The 19,813-nt window shown below is 39.2% G+C and overlaps 1 protein-coding gene across 9 annotated transcripts in view; it reads right to left on the bottom strand.

Moving 5' to 3' along the window:
* Positions 1 to 2,812: 2,812 nt before the first annotated feature.
* Positions 2,813 to 19,813, bottom strand: part of SRRM1 (serine and arginine repetitive matrix 1) — a 26,972-nt gene continuing 9,971 nt past the window's right edge. For 3 of the 9 annotated variants that reach the window (XM_048826147.2, XM_075121249.1, XM_048826154.2), the window contains 13 exons: positions 19,420 to 19,620; positions 18,410 to 18,610; positions 17,616 to 17,735; positions 15,616 to 15,887; positions 14,281 to 14,361; positions 13,813 to 13,899; positions 12,845 to 12,983; positions 12,345 to 12,386; positions 10,179 to 10,283; positions 9,273 to 9,734; positions 7,939 to 8,131; positions 7,421 to 7,612; positions 2,813 to 3,785 (listed from right to left, as the gene is read on the bottom strand). In XM_048826147.2, coding sequence (XP_048682104.1) covers positions 3,681 to 3,785; positions 7,421 to 7,612; positions 7,939 to 8,131; positions 9,273 to 9,734; positions 10,179 to 10,283; positions 12,345 to 12,386; positions 12,845 to 12,983; positions 13,813 to 13,899; positions 14,281 to 14,361; positions 15,616 to 15,887; positions 17,616 to 17,735; positions 18,410 to 18,610; positions 19,420 to 19,620 — 2,200 coding nt within the window. In that variant the 3' untranslated portion in view covers positions 2,813 to 3,680. The remainder of the gene's footprint in view (positions 3,786 to 7,420; positions 7,613 to 7,938; positions 8,132 to 9,272; positions 9,735 to 10,178; positions 10,284 to 12,344; positions 12,387 to 12,844; positions 12,984 to 13,812; positions 13,900 to 14,280; positions 14,362 to 15,615; positions 15,888 to 17,615; positions 17,736 to 18,409; positions 18,611 to 19,419; positions 19,621 to 19,813) is intronic. The other 6 variants (XM_048826149.2, XM_048826148.2, XM_048826150.2 and 3 more) reach the window with 6 other exon arrangements.

Here is a 19,813-nt window from a genome sequence, read left to right as displayed (position 1 = left end):
GCTCTTGTCAACCCCGCATCGACTACTATAACTTGTATTTTACAGTCTCCACAAAAGACAAAGCTATTAAACATGGCAACACGAGCCACCTATATTACACACAGGTCACCAAATACATGAGCAGCCCTCAGGAAATGAGCAATCCTTAATCTGCCTTGGGGTTTAAGCAGGGAAACACAGACACAGCCAGCCAAACAGAGCTAAATTTCAAATACTGGGAATTTATGGAATCCACATTTCTCTCCAGCCAACCTCAAGAGATACAGGGTAAGGAGCAGGAGCAAAGGGAAGCCTTTGCCTCTCCCCTCGTAGCAGGAAAGATGCTGGAATTGGGGAAGAACAGGCACTACTGGCCTGCCCACTCATCCCCTCCCCATTACTCTCACAGGGGGACAAGCATGGAGGGGAATGAGAAGAGTCAGATAAGAGGAAACCTTAACAAGGCAGAAAAAACATTCCTCACATAAAGCACCAACAGCCCCAAACATGTGTCCATGTCTGACACCTTGACCCCTCAATGACAAAAGGCCACACAGCACACACACAAAACAGGGACTTGCATATATGCAAAATCCCCACATACTTTATGTAGCTGTTAAAGCTGCCAGCTCACTCACCCAGTCTTCAAAACTATCAACTATGTATTGTCAGTGCTGAATCCCATGTGCACTAATTGCAGCAGCAGCATAAACTACACAATACCAACTTCAACTGGGCATTGATTGTTGCTATTCATTTTAAATTCAATGAACTCCTAATGTCAATGTTTTTCAAACTGTTTCACTCCACTACAGAATTCAGCAACACGGGAACCTAGTACAGAATTGATGTGCTGACCGTTTCCCAGTCCATGGGGCTTTGAAGAAAGGAAGTGAAAACATATTGCTAGAAATGGGAACCTGGAATTTTCCAAATACGCTCAGTGTTGGCCTCACTCTGCTCCCACTGAAATCAAAGGGAGCTTTTCTATGGACCCACTAAAACAGTCTTGTAAAAAGCAGCTCTATTGAAGTGTAACAAAATCCACATCCAAGATGGGAGTGAATTTGGTGTTTGTGAAAGTGAAGAAACAGGAGTGTGAGAGGCATACTGTAGGCAGATGATGTGCAAGTGTTCTCATCCCCCTCAATCACAGTCTATATCAGCCCTGATACTCTAGTCCTGGGCCTCTGCTTAGCAGACTGATTTGTGTAAAACTATGTGGAGCTAAGAATAAGTTTTAATGTGCAAAAAATGTTATACTAATGGCTTTGAGCACAGAACTGTGCATTGGTGTAGTTATTTTGATTACATCAGCACCCAAAGTGTGCTAGACACTTTCCAAACAGAGGGTAGGACAGTTCTTGTCCAAAAAAGAAAAGTACCTAACAAATTAGCTTCAGGACATAAAGATCTAAACATGGTAGTGGCCAAACTCAAGAACTTGGATCTGTGTAAGAACATACTGGAGAAGCATCTGAGGCTGCAAGACTAGAACTTAAAATACTTCAGCAAATAAGGTTTATTAATTGAAGATTTCCCTCAAATTACTTTATGTTTCAAGCCATCCCCCCAACATACCTGCTACCACCACATCTCTTGGCACAGAATGCTGCTCTTTCCTTCTGTTCTCTGATCTGCTAAATAGAATAACTCCCAATGACTTGCATTTCATCCCTAGGTTTACTACAATGGGTGCATTTTCATTCTAACAGAATTCAATGTAACTTGGAATAGATTTCTGTGTGATGAATTCTGATTACTCCAGCAACTGAAGCTTATATAAACCAACTGATCTGCCTTTCCAGAAAGGTAGCATTAATCAACAAGACTCCCACGTAATCACACAGCATTTGCAGTCAGACTCAGTACGTACATAGCGGTCAAGCCTCATATATAGTGGTAAGAAATGGCAAGGCCAAGATATTTCAAGCGATCACTTCTTGAACAAATGCTGCACCATTACAAATCCATGGATTAAAGAGTAGAGGTTGGAAGGGAAGCAAGAGGATTCAGAGTTGTGAATTGCAGGTCAGACAAGCTTGGGCTCAAACAAAGAAGATAAAGTGATTTCAGTTATAAGATATCTACAAAGGAATTCGATTATGCAATTCAGAATACAGAACATCCTGCACTTATCTTAATAGTGACTCGATTAGCCTCTTTACTTATGTTCCAGTCTAATCAAATATTTACACCTAAGTAGATATGCTTTTCACAATTAAGATGCACAGCAAAATTTTCAAAAGTATCTTAGTCACCTAGTTTAAGTCCCATTGCATTTTTGTTCTTTTTTTAGTTCCTAAATTACGAAAAATGGGACTAGGCACTTGTGAAAATTTTGCCTGCAGTCTAGTCAGTCTCAAAATATATTATTTTGAAGGCAAACGTGTCCCATCAATATGTTCAAATTATCTGAGCTGGGTATTTGTTTAACTGAATAGTAAATAAGGCTATGAAATAAGTTTCTGCCAAATCTCCATTTTGTAACCATACAATACAGCACCACCTGGCAAAATTCTCTTTGCTGCAGCAAGTAATTATGACAAGCAGCTAAAGACTTTTTCCATTAACAATCATCAAAGCAAAGAGCTAGCAGGTAGATTTTATGCCTGGGCCGGTATTTTCGCAAGGCTAGCACAGCACATCAGAAACATCATTGTATTAACAGAGTCAGGGCGACTTCTGCCAGTGGGATAGTCATTTTTAACGTAAAATCTCATTTTGCATAATCCAGCATTTTAGACATCCGTTTTTAACATCTACGTTATTTGTTGACCCTGTCTGAGAGGAAAAGGTTTAACAAGTGTGTTCATATAATAACCAACAACTCTTTAAATTTAGAAATTTATTTTGTTTAATCCACAAGCTTTATATAGCTTTAGTTAAAAAAACAGAAAAACAGTGAAAACATGACAATATCCAAAGTTCAGGTCCTTCAGGCTTTCAAAGACATCATCTCTGAAAGTTACGTATACCATTAAGAAGAACTGCAACCAGACAAGAATCATGAATGGGGCCACAACATCTTTTCACAAACAAAATTTATGTAAGTGTGGAACTTCTCTGGGACTGCTGATAAGGAAACTGCCCTTTTTAAAAAAAGAACAAAAATACAAATGAAATTCCAGTGTTCCAAATCAACTTATTACATCAATATAAACCCACAGTGTCCTGGCAAACGACATGCTTTCATTTACGTACCATTCTAGATTTCTGTTCTTGATTCACTTTAATGGCAACTACACAGGTAACAATAGAGCAATTATGGCATTAAAATATCATATGTACTTCCCTTGCAATTGAAGTGGTTTCATTTCTGGGCAAGCTTATAAATCACAAAGGTTAGTAGCAATATAAGTGGATAAAAAAAATGAAAACTTTATAAACATTTGTATAGGTTTTGGTACATTTTAAAGAAACTGAGGTTGCCAGTCATTTTTAAAACCCTTGACCCATCTTACTGCTTCTAAAAAGTTTCACTCTACATGAAATAATGTCAACTGTCAATGAAAGAATGTCACTAGTACACTGTGGATGCTTTTTGTAATGTAAATCCATGCCTTTTTTACATGGTGAACCTCAACCTAGCAATTATTACAACAAATGTTATATTCTAAAGCTCAAACACATTTTAGCAATTTGAAATTGAATTCTGAGTACAAACCAAATAAAATGTACATTATATCAAAGGTTTCAGCCTAAGATGGTGGGGACACTTGTGCCTTCCTCATCGACCTCAGTGCCTTCTCTCGCAGATGTTTTTCTAAATCATCCAGGTTATCTTCTGCTTCGCTCTCTGTCTCCTTAAAACAAAGATACAGAAGTGATTATTTCTGCAGACATGAAGAGCTAGACCAGGTAATAGCCATCCTGATACTGCAATATGGCAAATGTAAAATTGTGGGATGCAAAGTTGCTACATTTCTGGAAGGGTAGAATACAGGAAGACAAATCTTTTGATTAATGTGATATGCTGAGACCTTTGGGAGAAAACAGGAATGAGCGTGTGGTAAAATGGTGTCCCTATTAAAAAAAAGGTGGTTTACAATGGCTAGGCCATGGGTGCCCCCAGCTTCCCATTCTTCTTGCTGAAGTAACGGTGACTAGGAACAAAGTTTTAAAGGAGGGGTGGAGGAGAAAACAGGTGACCATCGGTTCTAAGGGGGAATCTCCTTAGAGCGTTAGGTCCCACTGGGAGCGGGTGCCAGACAGGAGGATGTAAATTATACAGACCTTTGAGGAATCTGGCTGTGACAGGTGGGCAAACAACGAGAGCCCCTGGATGGGTAAGTGGAAAGCTGTGATAGTAGCCAAATGTACCCTACGAGCTGACAGACCTCTCGCTTTTAATTTTAGTATCTAGCCCACTATCTTGAGAAGCAGAACTTCTGTGGTTGTAACAGATGCTTCTGTTAGGATGGGAAGCTCACTTGCAGAGAAATACACCTCAGGGCAGTGTCTGCAAAGACTGGTGCTTCACAGCGACATTCCGGAGCTGACAGCAGTTTGATACATGTGCCAGTATTTCCCTCCATGATAGACCAACCACTGATGTGGCTTTTTGATGGGAAATACTGTGCACAAGGACTAGGCTCTTGGTCTACCCTGGCACTTGATGTATATCTCTGCCCTATTGTCTATCGTTACCCTGACCAAGTGGCCTTGTATGTCTTGGTCATCTGTGAGCCGAACTGCAGCAATGAGATTAGGCCAGATAGCGTGGGAAATCTCTCAATGGGAAGGTAGGCTTTTGCTGCTGTGGAATCCAAAACAGCTCCTGTGAAGTTTATCTTAGCAATTGGAACAAGTTTAATGCCTTTGTTGTAGCTGTCTGGACCTTGGTATGATTCACCCGGATCAACATGTTGCCCAAATCTGGGGATACTGAGATCCCCCACTGACGGACAGGAGCTGCCTCTACCGAAAGGACCTTTCCCAACACCCTTGGAGATATGGTGAAGAAGAATACTGAGAACTCAATACCGAGTGCTTCTGAAGGGAAGAACTCAGTATTGATAGTGGTCTGTTCCTATTACAAAGCACAGGAAGCGCTTGTCCGATGAGTGGATGGCTACATGAAAGGAGGTGTCTTGTAGGTCAAGGGTAACAAACCAGTCTCCTAGATCAACGGGTGGAAGAACTGGAACTAATGTCACCATTCTGAAGTGTTAAAAAAATAGTAGTTAAAGTTCCTGAGGTTGAGGATCAGTCTCCACCCTCCATCTCCCTTGGAAACCAAGTAACTGGAATAGAATCCTTTCCCGATGAACTCTGCTGGAACCAGCTGTACTGCCCCAGAAGTGGGGGAGGGGGGTGGGGGTGCGGGGTGGAAGAGGACACAGAACCTTTTGCCTTAAGAGCTTTTTATGAGAGAGGTCCCTGAAGAGGGATAGGGAGGAACAGAGTGGAAATGGACAGAGTAACCCACTCTGGGGACTTCCAGTATCCACTTGTCTGAGGTAAGGGGAGAGTCAGTCAATCTCCAAAGGGGGGGGAGATTGCACAATGCGGAAATCCAGTGAACTGGGATGATTTATGCCCTTGGCCAAGGTGTCAAAAGTGCTTTTTAGAAGGAGGGAGCCAATTAAGAAGAAGGGGTCAGTAGTCTTTCTGCAGCTTGCTCCTTCTCCTGAAGGCCTCCTCAGATATAGGGAAGGTGGACTGCTGATGATATTGGAATGGCCTGGATCTCTGGGCAGGCTGTAAACAAAGTTCTCTTTTTATTGCAGGCACGTAAAGAATCCCAGTGAATGCAACGTAGCCCTGGAATCCCTGAGAGTGTGGAGAGAGGAGTCCATATGATCACTGAAGAGCCTGGGTCCTTCAAAGGGGCGATCCTTGACTGTGCACTGTACTTCTCTTGGAAGACCTAAGGGCTGGAGCCAGGATACTCTTCTCATGATCACTGCCATGGCCATGGATCTCAACACTGTGTCTGCAGCATCTAGGGCAGCTTGGAGGGAGGCTTTTGTGACCAACTGCCCCCTGCAATGATGGACTGAAACTGGTCTCTCTGATCTTGTGGCACATATTCAGTTAAGTGTGTAAATATTGAATACATGGTAAATGCGTCTTTCACCATCAAGGCCTGATAATTAGCAACACAAAACCGAAGAGCAGCTGATGAACAACTCTTCTGCCCAGTAAGTCCAGACTCTTGGATTCCTTGTCTATTGGAGAGGGTCTAAACTGAGCTTGTGGCAACTTCCATTGGCTGCATAAAACATTATGGAGTTATGGATTGGCGGGGGGGGGGAGAGGAAGTGTTCCACCTCCTGCCTATATCTCCTAGTTCAGAGCACAAGATGTTGTTCTGCGCATGACCGTGAGCACTGCTTTGCAATCTCCAATCAAGAGCACACAGGCGCATGCACATCCAATGGTGGAGTACCAATAGGTACATATACTTGAACTAGAGATGATCATTCAGAAACGTCAAAAGCAGAGGTTTTATACACTAGAAATTTTACCTAGGTTATATACACTTTTGCGTACCATTTCTACTATAACGTCATACAAATATAGCATAGAATGTCTCTAGTTTGCTGCCTACAACTAACAAGCAGCCATGTCATACAGAAGGCTGAAATACAACAAAATAGATTTTTAGCAAAAATACAATTTCATTTGCCCCATGAGATTTACTATTTGCTTTGGATTTTTTAAAGGGACATTCAAACATAAGTGTGTATATTTACAATATGATTTTAACATGTCAGGTTGCTGAAACAAAAAATTATAAATACCCACTACTTATGCCATTTGCGTACTTTCCAGTTTTCTCTCAGTGTGGACAAGTCAATCCCGCATTCAGGATCTCAGTACTTCAAAACCTGAGTTTCAAACTTGGCATGAAATATTTATAATTGTAGCGAATACTGTTTGTAAAAGCATTAGTGGAAAAATCTCTATTGGTCTGTAGATTTTTAGTTCTCTGTATATTTAACTTTAAAAAAATATGATCCAATTTAATAGTTACACTTAAAACAAAATAAAAGCTTGATGTTAGCTTGCCATGGATGTATTTCACTGTACAAAGTGGACTTTTTTTTTTTAAACCGTTGCTCAAAAGTGTCACCTATCTACCGCTTTGTAGAAAGGAAAAGGCAATGTAGACAATGCTCATTAATAGCCTCTCAGAAGCAGAAAATGACCTTTGTTTTTAGGAGAGGATGATGGAAAGGAAGAGAAACGGAGGTAACTAACCTCTAATTGGAGTTATTCCAGTGGCCTCTGCCATCCCAAGAAGGGAATATGCAGAGGTGACTTGAACTAAATTTTACAATTTAGCCAGTTGTAGCATAATTCATGCCCTGCCTTCAAATATATTGGGCTTAGAACAGATATTGTCAAAATCATACATAAGTATCAATTACGTCTGTAAATATGTTCTTTCATTTCACTCTTTGGCTTTCGAAATCAGATTTATTTAGCCAACCTTTTTGGGCTCTGTCTCTGCTTCTGGGTCTTCCTGGGCTGATGAAGTAGCCGCTGAAGTAGCAGCAGCTGCTGCAGCAGCTGCAGCCTTCTCTTTCTTATGTTTTTTGTGTTTCTTGTGCTTTTTGTCCTTTTTATGCTTCTTATCCTTCTTTTTCTTCTTTTTCTTCCCACCACCTTCCTGGTCAGAATTCTGTAATGAAAATAAATTCCTTATTTCACCGTTGGAGATACATATGCCAGATTTGTGTATCAGGTGAGGATGCACAAATAAACCCTTTCTCTTTACAAAGATCATGTGGCCTGGACGTTAAGCACATTTGCTGCATAACGAGTGTGTGTGTCTATGGAACAGCTATTGCCATCCCATCATTTAAAAGGAATTGCATTTAAATACACTAGTAAATGAGCTAGAATTGTTTGAACATCATAAGCAAAACTAGGCAAGAGAAATATGCCACATGAGGAAAGTTCTGTAGGCATATTCCAATTAAGTACTACTTTTATTAGAAAACATACCCTTGCAGGGGATTGACTCTGCGTAGGACTTTGAGCCTTTTTCACAGGTGGTGGCGACCAGTTAGTGGAGGGGGATCGAGACCGAGTAGGGGATGGAGGTGCTTGGTGTTTCTTAGGTGCTGGCTCAGGCGATCCTGACGCAGACCTGGATGAAGACACCCTTCTCACAGACTGTGGACTTGGTGTGGAAGCCCTTAAAAATAAAAAAGATTAACATTTAGGACTCCTTGTGCCTTATACAGTAAATGCAAACAAGGTAACTTAACTAACAATTATTATGTAACTAACCATGGTCACACAGGGTATTTCTACCCTGCAATTAGACACCAGTCTCTGGCCTGTACCAGCTGACTCTGGCTAAGGGGCTGTTCAATTGGGGTATAGATGTCTAGGCTCAGAGTCCCAGAGCCTGGACTCCAGCCCAAATATCTACATTGCAATTAAACAGCCCTTTAGGTTGAGTCAGCCGACACAGGCCAGCCGGTGGTGTTTAACTGCAGTGCAGACGTACCCTTTGAGTTACTGCTGATCTACAAATCTGTTCACATTAATCCCTTTACTGTGGAGCTAAATTCCATACATTTAGACTGGAATTCTTCATAAGAATGACAGTAAAAGGAAAATCCAAGATCTAACTAAGCACTGCAGACTGGCAAGCCAAAAAGATATTGTAGGTTTACTACAGATTAGTATCTTGGACAGACTATAGTGTTCTCCTGTTCATGAGTGGCTGTCCTCTCTTCACACCTGATAAAAATTCAACATGGCACAGCTACTGTTTTATCACCAGTTAAGACAGGATTGCATTCAGCTATGTAATTTTCCTGAAAGAACTGATTAAGCCAGCACTGCCATACCTTCACTAGATGTTTAGGTAGAGATCTCCCACTATTAAAAGCTTGTCAAATATTCATTTAATAAGAATGTGACTTGGGTTAGCCCTGTTCCATAGTGAACTTTCATGCATAGTTCACTAGGCTCTAAACAAAGCTAAAAATCCCTTTAAAGTCTTATTTTGTAATCTGCTTTGGTTTCACCATTATCCGTGTTTGATGTTTGCCTCTATTCTGCCTTCCCACTACCACACTTTGTCAAAGATGAACTTCTGCAGTGCCTCTGAAGCTATTCCCAGCCATGAATTTTCATACGACAGGAAATGCCTCTAACAGTCATTTCAGAAAAGCCACATTATAGAAGTTGGCAGAATGAAAGCAGTATGTCAACAGGAACTAGACTAGCATGAAGACATAATACTGACACCCTTTGATTTTAGTGCAAACCCTTGCTTTATCTATTCCCATTTGCCTATAGCTATAAGTTAACAAGTCCCTTACTTTGTCTTTTTGGGTTCTGGGGTCCTTGACACTCTCCTGATGGGTCTAGTGCTTGGAGATGGAGACTGTCTCCGCTTGGGTGAAGATGAAGTTCCCCTTCGCAGAGGCGGTGGACTTGAAGAGGTATGTGAAGCTCTAGGCCGTGGAGATGGTGAATGCCGTTTGTTTTGTAGTGGGGATCGGGTTTCACGATTAGACCTGCTGGAAGGAGAACCTTTCCTATGCTTGGAAGATAGTGATGGGGAACGCCTCTTTGCCACAGGAGAACTTCTTTGTTTTGGTGGGGGAGAATGCGAGATTCTGCGCTTGGGTTGTGGAGAAGGTGATGCCCTTCGTTTTGGAAGGGGAGGGGGAGTTGCTGTTCTTCGCTTAGGAGGTGGGGAAGGAGAGTATCGTCTCTGTATTGGAGGAGAATATCGTCTGGGAGTAGGTGAGCGCCTGCGAGGAGGTGGTGATGGAGACCTACAAAACCAACAGAAAGAATTTGAGAAATCATGTATACAGGACAAAGTTCTCACACAAGTTAGCTGCCAATGGCTAAAGATACACACTTTGGCAAAGAAGAAAAGATTTTACATTGATGTGTTCCACTTTTAAAGTTCTTACAGCAATCTCAAGGAACTACAGCAGAGTATACACTGTCCAATAGCCATTTCAATATGAGGTAATGGAAGTGACTGCTTGCTACACTCAGCACTTACAATGGTTCAGTTGAACACACCCCCCACTGAAAATGTTTCAGAAAACAAAATTATGATTTTAAATTTAAAAAAATGATTTCCCAATAAGAAACTTATCAGCAAAAGGCATCATTTCCATTAATCATGACATTTGTTTTTTATTGGACAGTGTTACAACTCTTGATTTTCAGAACTGTCCTTAGGATTAATAAAAAGCAACAGTTACCTTCGGCGAGGCAATGAAGGCGATCTGCGCCGCCTTGGAGGAGGGGCAGGAGAAGGAGAGCGCCGTCTTCTGGCAGGTGGTGGTGATGGACTCCTCCTCCTCCTACTAGAGGAAACAGAAGAGTTGCTTTATTAAAAAAAAAAAAAAACCTCATGCCAGATGCTTAATGTTTTCCCTGCCATGTCATCTCCACTACATAAAACTAAGCTGGTTCAGATACTTGTCTTCCAAATTAGATGCAAACACTATCAGACAGTGATTATGTCTAAGAGACAAAAAGGATACAGCAAAGTTAGTTCTCTCTGAGAGTATGGGATAGAGAAGCTATGAGGAGTCTTCCACCTTACCAGAGTTGTTTTCCAGGGAAAAGAAGTTATTAAAGCTCACTAGACCAAGGAGATATTTATCTTCCTTGTGGGGATATATCTTAAATGGCTGCCAACTTCAGAGACTTCAGGTACACAAACAGAAATTGATTCTAAGCAGATGTACTCTTTACCACTGGTAGATTTTAACACTTCAGCAAGAGCACAGGCTAAGAAAACCAGAGTTGGTGCTAAGATATTGCTATACTGCATTTAAAATATTCAGAGCACAAGGGGTCCAGACACTATTCCCACTGAAGACAAAGATTTGTAGTTAACTTATATGGGGAAATCTGGACCCAATGTGTTTCCCCAAAATGTCTGAAAAGCTCAACGGGTTTAAATTCTGTGAGGAAAACAAATGTAGCTTTTTAGTGACAAAAACATTAAATATCTTTTTTGCTTTTTAAAGGCTGCCCTGCACTTTTAATCAATAGGAGGAGTCTGCTAATTAATATTTAATTCCAAATAGCCTTGCTATATTTTTCCATAGCAAGAAACTAGATATTTGCAGCTCAGGATTGTTCCTCAAGAGCTAAACATGATTTTGTGAGCTGAAAAAATATGAAGTCATCTTCAAATATCACCGTAAGACCCACTAAAAATATTCAGCAATAATAGTTTTCATATTAAATGTATAAGGCAACAGACTAGGAGAAAATCTGTTACACATTGATATAGAAGGACTTAGCCGAATTTATTCTTTTGTAAAGTAAAGTACGCTGTCCTGAAATTCAAGTAAAACAACTGTTATATGCAACAGTTTGAAGACTGAGCACATTTATTACTGAATTTGTCAGAGTTTGAGGAAGTTGGTCACATTTCATCTGGCTCAAATTTAGCCAATCATATGTGACACCTACGTTCTGGTTAGGTTTTAATCATTATAGATTATTCACACCTGTCATTAAATATTTATCTTATAGATCCAGCCTCTTAAGTTTAAAATTAGCACTTTTCCTAATAGTAGTGAGGCACCTACTCTTGTTTTCAGTTGACTTCAGATGGGCAGTCTAGTGGCAGAGACCATGATAGAATCTACTATTCTGGCCATGTCTTTGCCAAGTCATCACTGACTTTCTGCATTATGCTACACTCAGTCTAAAAATCAAGTTTCAAAGGAACTGCCTATAAAGCTACCTCTGAAAGGTAAGATTTGTGACAAAATGGTGAAGCACTCAGCCTGTGAAATTTGCAGGAGCTGCTAACTTCAGTCCCACTACTAAACCAGATTGTTCCAGGACACACAGTGAAAATGCATGTAAAAGGGAGAGAAGACAGAATGGGAATTTTAGAACCTCCATCTCCTCTTGGTATTTGAGGAGTTAAATAGCTTTATTTTTAAACATTGAGTTCCCCATTAGCCCATTTTATTTTCCTACCACAAAAACAGCTGGTAGCAATGTGAAATATCTTCATATACTTACTGCTCACCTCTGTTTCAGAATTATATTAGAGGAATAAAAACACAAGTAAAATCTTGCCTGGAGAGCGTAACTTTGATAAATGTCATATACAGCAATGCAGTTAAGCTTCTAAGGCACAATATCAGGTTATTTCAATCAGTTACCCAAACTGTCATCTATGGACATAAGGCAGATCTGAAACAATTTCACTGTTAGAAGGAAAAGAGGCAATGAACAATTTGGATTTCTTGTCCCATTATCTTGCAATTTGAAATGTCTTCTGTGTGGGTGAAGCAGGAGAAAGGGCACCCATGCTCACCGTCTGCTACAAAAGTACAGTGTTTCTAGAAAAACTTTAAATTTAATTTTAATTAATGGATTCGTTTCTAACCAACCTTTTAATCATTGGTGATTGCCACCTCTTTCCCATCTGCATCCTGACAGCAGTGGAGAAAAAAACAAAGTCAAAAATTCCATTTGCCAAAGATTTACTTCATGCAAAGATGAACATGTTTGCACAAGATTCAAAGTAATTCTCAACACTTGAGCAGAAGTCAAATTAATCTCCTTGCATTAGATTGAAAAAAACCCCTCCTGTAAGGACCTGGTCCAAAGCCCCAATAGATTTTGGATCAGGTCCAATAATCTCACAAAAAAATCTAGTGCTGGTATCAAGGAGTTCACTTTCACCTCTAAAATCTAAATTCTGGTGCACAGACCATCTTCTATGGTGTTTGCATAGCACTTGGACAAGGGTAATCCCAACTGATTCTGTTGGGGGCCTGTAGGCAATAATGTAATGCAAATTAAGAGATGAGAAGTTAGTCCATTTGTAAGTTATATATTTTGTCACTGTTAAATACATCAGTTGTGCTGAGCAGAAGAAAGTACTTACCGAGGGGAAGAGTCCTTTTGTCGTTTCCGTGGGGAAGGTGATGGACTATGCGAGTGTCGTCTGCGCCTACCCACTTCACCATTCTTCACATTTGATCTTTTTGGTCGCTCCTCTTCAGAGGAAGATGAAGAACCAGAGTCTATAAATACAAAATAATTATTTCTTAAACAGAAATAAGAGCGTCTAGAATAACTGCTTCAAAACACAACTTTAAATTGGTGTAAGTTTGTGTGTATATAAAACCTGAATTTCAGGTACATGTTGCAGAACCAACACAAGATACGCAGCTGCAAAATACTGAACAAATTTAGCTGGAGGACAAACAGAGATGCTGACTTCAACAGCATTAATAAAAGCCCCGAATCAATTATATGCAGCAACAGAACTGCAAGAGCAATTCTGACCAGCAAAATAATTTACAAGGTGAAGTGTGAAACCAGAAGCAAAACTGAGTATGTGCAGAAATATTCCAAGTAATTTACAAGTAAAGAGGCACTGAACAGGAGAAGAGAAATGTTGTAACATTCTTTTCAGCTCCTATGAGATTTGTTTACAATTCTGGGCTAGCTAGTTATGCCCCAGAATGCACGATTCTAAAGTAAGTATCAGAAAATGAGCAGTTGCAAAGACAGAGGTCATTTGCCCACAGGAAAATGCTAGGTTTTACACGATAGTAAAATGCTTTAAAATTGTGCCAACTTTTCAAGAGATAAATACTATAACAAATGTATAGTACCAACTCCCAAAATTCTACTTGCCTTCTCCCTGGAGTATTTTTTGATCAGTGAATAAAAGATTTTCATTATGGTAAGTGTGATTAATTTTGCCATAGCATTGTAGGATACATCAATGAAACGTGTAAAACTAAGCACAATTTGAATTTAGCAGTACAAAAGTAGCCAATACGTTAAACATATTTAATTATGCAAGTAAAATATCTTATTAGAATTACAAAATTACTACTGTACCAGATGAAGACTGCTGGTTTTGCCTTCTGTACTGACGTCTCTGTTGCACAGAATCTGCTGCAGCCATTTTTCCACCTTTGTCTTCTTCTGAAAGATATGCACAATTAAGGAACATTTAATTTTTATGTTTGTCCCTTCAGTCACTTCATGTTACTGTATGAATATAGACAGTTTGTGAAGCAGTGTTAAAATTGATCAGGTGTTCTATTTAAAAAATGTTGTGCTACATCTTTAATTAAAAAGGCATCCTCTCTTTGGAGTATGCATTTTGGCTATGGTTTTCAAAGAAGCATACGGGAGAGAGTTAATGTAAGTGGGATGCTTTATGTCCTCTATACACATCTCTGAAAACCTGACCTCCAATATTACTATCAAAGCCACTGGATCTCAAGAAACACACTGGATAAGTGTGCCCCTTGTTTGTTTTCATACCATTTAAAGGAAAGCTATTGTAAATGACCAACTCACCTGATTCAGACAATTCTACTTTTCTAGGTTTTGGCGCTGGTGAGGGAGACTCTCTTTTTTCAATACTCTTATGTTTAGGTGCTAAAAGACAAAAGTTAGCAGACAAATCTAAGAAAAAGTTGAATATGATTGTAAATTAAATTTAATAAGATCTTGCACACATTGTTATCCATACAAAATAAGTGAAAGCTTTTCATGAATGATGTCATTTTACATCTGCTTCATATGAATTTTTGTAGTATACTTTTTAGACTTCAGCTTCCTGGCAGATTTTTCTATACAGAAAAGAATGTTGCACTTTTAGATAATATTTGGCTGGTATACTGCTATTTTACTTTGAAATTATAGTACGTAAACTGAGTAGAAATGTTGGTTTTTTGTTTTTTTTTCTAACCACAGAAGGTTACGAAAAATACAGTCTTAAAATTGTATGATAATTTAATTCCTACTAATTCCATGAAGGTACATGTTTCCTGAAAAGCCAGTAACATACATTTAATAAACTTATTTTAATAAACTATTCAATTCTACTATGATACAACTGAAATGTAGTACAGAAAAGAAGTGAGAGCATACAATTTACGGTTTATTAAAAATTTCAATTTTAAAAACCAGAGATTAAAGTTCAGGGCTGACTACAGTTGGAGATGTACTTACTTTTGAATTATATTTTAACTGCCTAAACTTTTTCCTATGTCTGAAAATTGTTTGATATCCCAAGCCCACAATTGTACCATCCCTCTGGAACAGAGATTTGATACCATAACCACTTGAAAAGAAAAAACTGCAGCTTGATTCTTTAAAGTGATTTAAGTAAAACTGAGTGAAGAGAAATATGCAGTGACAATTAAAAACCTTGCCTACTGCCTCAAACGCAAACACATGAATCAAATCTAGATCTTCACAGAGTAGGAAATAAACTAATTTAGAAACAAGCCTCAAAACATTGCAGAAAAAATCTTACACCAGTTGTTACCAATTAGTATTTGCCTTAAAGTATTAGATTTCATAACAACTAAGATCTTCCTAGTCTTACAATGAAACATTGCAGGGAGGTCAACTCAGCACTATGGGATTTTTTTTTTTTGAATGTCAACTACTATAATCTTTATTTTTTGTTGCTGACATTTAAGTGATTTGTACTATGAATCTCTATATTGTTAATATTTAAGACCAGATTTAATAAAATGTCCATTCAACAACTTCCGTACTTTGAAAAGGCAAAAGTTTTGAGGCAGTCCTGCCATTAGTTATATACTCTTTGCTAGCTACGAGATGGTAAAGGTTAAAATAGATAAAGCGATTGGGGGAAAGCACACATTTAGGGGACTATACCTGAGGCTCTCCCTGGAGAAATAGAACCACGGACTTTTCTTCCACGATTTGACTGCTGAGGTGTCGGAGACCTGCGTGGCTTTGGAGGCGAACTTGCTGGTGGGGAAGGCCTGTGCCTCCGCCTAGGAGGGCTGGCAGAAGGAGACAGTTTACGTGTTTTGCGAGGAGGACTGGATACAATTCTTTTAGGTGGTTTTTTTGGCGGTGATCGAGAGCGTGAAGAGGAGGAAGAAGAGCTGCTTCCAGATAAAGATGCCGATGACCGTCTTCTCCTGCAGATAAAAAGTTAACATTAATTGGGTCTGATTAAGCACAGTTCATTCGGCAAGCATATCTATAAAACTACATACAGTAGCACTTCCAAAAAACTGGCATACTTTAGCCTAAAATGCTTTAGTATTTCATACAAGAGGAGACTAACACAAATTAATGTTTCAATTATTTTCAAACTATAACTGAACAATTTGTCTGAAATGTTACCTTTTGTTTTCCTTCTTTTTTAGATTATAAAATATTACTAACTCTAAAGGATCCAAGAAAATGACTTGTGGTTGTTGTGTGCGCGTACGTGTGTTTGTGTTTGAGTTGTTTAGTATTTAGATGGTTAAGAGAATTTTTCACCCTACAGAACCTTGTTTACTGAACCTCAAAAAGGATCTATTAAAAAGACTGGTGGCAGAAATGAACCTTTGAGGAACAAAAATTTTATACCAGGAGGCTGCAAATTCCACAAATATCAGACATGTAACAATTCTGAAAACATCTTAGCAATATTTTGTATGATTTTTAAGCTTGTCTTTACTTTATAAACTTAAAGAGGGCCTCTAGAATTCTGCTGCAAAATTTGTGGTAAATTCTGTTGCAATTGTGTACCTGCAGAATCCACCTTTGGCTGCAGAATTCCTGAGAACCTGGAAAAAAGAAACCCTAACTTGAGTGAGATAAATATTTGCTAAAAGGGAGTTCTTACGTATCTTGCCAAAATACACTTTTGACACTTTTCACAGTATTTTGTCTCAAAAATGAATTTTTACAAACCTCAAAAAAAGTTACCATGCAGTTATAGTAAGTCTCAAACACCCAAAAGTATTATAGCCCCTTTTTCTTGTGAAAGCTGTCCCAAGTTTCCTATTTCAACAGTGCACTGAAGTCACATGGTCTCTGACATGCACTTTCTCCTCAGCCACCAAAACTGTTTAAATGATGGCAAAGATGTAAGTTCCCAAGCAAAAACCACCACAAAAGGACAGACTTCTAAAACAAAGTTTAAAAAGCCAGTCTTAATTTGTAAAGTCATGACATAACCAATGCCACCACTGTCCACTAAAGAAAGTGCCAGAATAACAAATTGAGCAATTAACACAAACCATCACCATTTATGAATGTTAGAAAACATCCATTAGAGGTACTTTAAAACCATTTTGACCTTTTGATACTATATCAGACACCTGATTCTGGAACAGAAGTTATTAGCTTCAAAAAGAAAGCGTTAAGTAATATAGCAATACTCCTGCCAATCCGAAGGGCTTTATTTCCCTGCGCTTAAGGGACATAGGCATAAAACAAGACAAAGCAACTTTTAAATCACTTAGGCTATGTCTACATGACTGCGGTAAGTCGACCTATGCTATGCCTTAGGTCGAGTTACCACTGGGTCTACGCTGCAGGGGGTCGACTCCCATCGACTTACCTTACTCTTCTCATTGGGGGTAGAGTACAGGGGTCGACTGGGGAGCAATCTGCAGTCCATCTGGCGGGTCTTTACTAGACCCACTAAATCAACCCCCAGTGGATCCATCTCAGAGTGTCGATCTCCACTGTAGTGTAGACCTGCCCTTAGTTTGTATACTATACACTATCAAAGTCACCTATGGTTAAGTTACCTTTGATACTACGATCACTCTTAATAACTATTTTTCAAGTTAACTTTAAAAGTTTTTAAAACCTTGTGATGTCTTTCAAATATGAGCAGTTTAATATTTACCAAAAAGGAATCTTACCGCCTCAGAGGGGATCTACTTCTTCTGTGTCTGGGTGGGGGAGGCATGCGCCTTGGAGGACTCCTTCTCCTAGGAGATGGTCGTCGTCTTGGGCTTGGCCGCCTTCTAGGGGAGTAAGACCTGTCACAATCAATCAATGAAAATTCGAAGAATGAACAGCGACCTCCTAAATTTCACAGGATGGAGGTAGATTTAGTCACCAGAAACCAAGTGATAAAGCTGCTTTGTAGCAAGTATATTCACACTAAATTAGCATTTCTGTTGTACTGGAACGTGTTACCATTAAACTACAAGCAAACAAGATTCCAAATCAATCAAAACCTCTGTACTAATCCATACCAAAAAAAAAAATTTAAATCTAAACTTCTAAGTGTTTTCAGGACCAAACCTAGCTCTAAAAGGAGGTTGTGGGAAATCACTTGGAGCTGTCAAATACCGTATTCAGGATTCAGTACCCTCTCCCAGCCCAACTGCCATTCATATCAAGCATTTTCCCCAGATGAGGTAGAAGATGAAGATAATAAACATGCTTAGGTGGTGTTTTCCACTCTTCTTCTCCCCTCCCTCTTACTCGGCCTAACCCACTGCAGGCTCATCTCTGACTGAGAATTATTACTGTACAGAGTGGTACTAATGCCTTGGCCTTTATCTCACATCATATAATTAGGTCCCCCCCAGAATTTCCTATGTACACAGTTAATTGAGTGTTTTATGGCTCTGAATGGCCACTTCAGAGCAGATCATTCAGTTCCTGGCCTTTATCCTCAAGATAAAGTAAAAACTCATCTTCTTACCTTGACCGTGATCTATGACGCCTTCTTGGTCTAGAATGAGAAGGGGAATGTGAGCGAGACCTTGACCTTGATTTGGAACGGGATGGTGATCTTTGACGAGTCTTCTCTTTTTCTTTCTCTCTCTCTTTCTTTGAATTTCGTTCTGGGGAAGTTTCTTTAGTATCTGGTACAGGTTCAGGTTTGGGAACTTTCAGTATATCACTGTTAAAGTTAAAAAAAACCTTAAAATATAAGCATATCCCATCTGTAGCTACCTGGATTATATTTTAGAAAGAACCTATGACACTAAAAAAAGATAGTGAGTAACACCTGATTAAGGTGTTCATAGCTTCAAATCCTATTAAAATTCTACTCATGGTCAAAAGATTTAGGTCTTCATCTTCCTGTAACAGATAATTAAAAGTATACTGAATAGGCCATATGTTAACTTTCCATAGATTGATCTGACAATGCAGAATAGTGGAAATTATTAATCAAGTAGGATCAGTGAAAAATTGATTTGTCAAAAGTTCCAGTCTGCCATTATTTAAGATAATGCTGAGGCTGTCCAATTCCAAGTGCTGAATCATTACTTTAGGAAGTGTTCTGCCTTTATCCAGTCTGAAGTCAGAAGCTGGCACTTGAGAAGTTCTCAACAAATACAGGGAAATTTAAGCCAAACCAGCCTTAATATGCATTTCTTAATGAAACTAAACTTAACACTGCCAAAGGAAAGGACTTAACTAGAGTGATGCAACAAAAAAAGTATTCGTGAAACATCAGTATGCACTCAGATTTACGCTAATTTCTCTATGTGGAAATATGTTTTATTGAAGTCCATGGTGACACATGTAAAGAGATCTGCCAGGCAAAAAAATAGTAGCACACTTTTTCAGAAGAAAGTGGGGCTGCTTTCTATAAAGCTCTAATAGCACCAGGAATTAAAATAACTCCATTACACTAAAGGGAATGATAATTCTCTATAATAAAAGTTAATTTCAAGGGGGAAAGAAATCAACCCTAATACTTGCCTAGTTGATGTTGCCTCTTGAATCAAAGTTTCCTTTGCCTGCACCGAAGGCTCTGGCTCTGGAGTCTCCTCTTTCTTTTCTGGTGCAGGAGTAACACTACGGCTCTTGGTTCTGTGACGAGGAGATCGAGAGTGGCTACGCTTTCTCTCTCTTCTGACAGGAGATGATCTCCTTCTAGGGGAAGGAGACCTTGACTTGCGTCTAGGAAAGAGACAATTGCTGTTCAAATAATTTACTATGTTAGGAGCATATTTAAAAAACTAAAGCCACAGATATTTACAGCTAAGAAATTTCATCTAAAAAAATCAGACATCTTTTTTCCCCACTGCTAACTGGGAAAGGTAAAAAACAACGGTAGAGCTATTTTAGATTTTTCTAAAGAACCCATCAGTTA

The sequence above is a fragment of the Caretta caretta genome, chromosome 19 (assembly GCF_965140235.1).
Source record: "Caretta caretta isolate rCarCar2 chromosome 19, rCarCar1.hap1, whole genome shotgun sequence".
Taxonomy (NCBI): domain Eukaryota; kingdom Metazoa; phylum Chordata; order Testudines; family Cheloniidae; genus Caretta; species Caretta caretta.
This window is presented reverse-complemented; position numbering and strand designations above follow the sequence as displayed.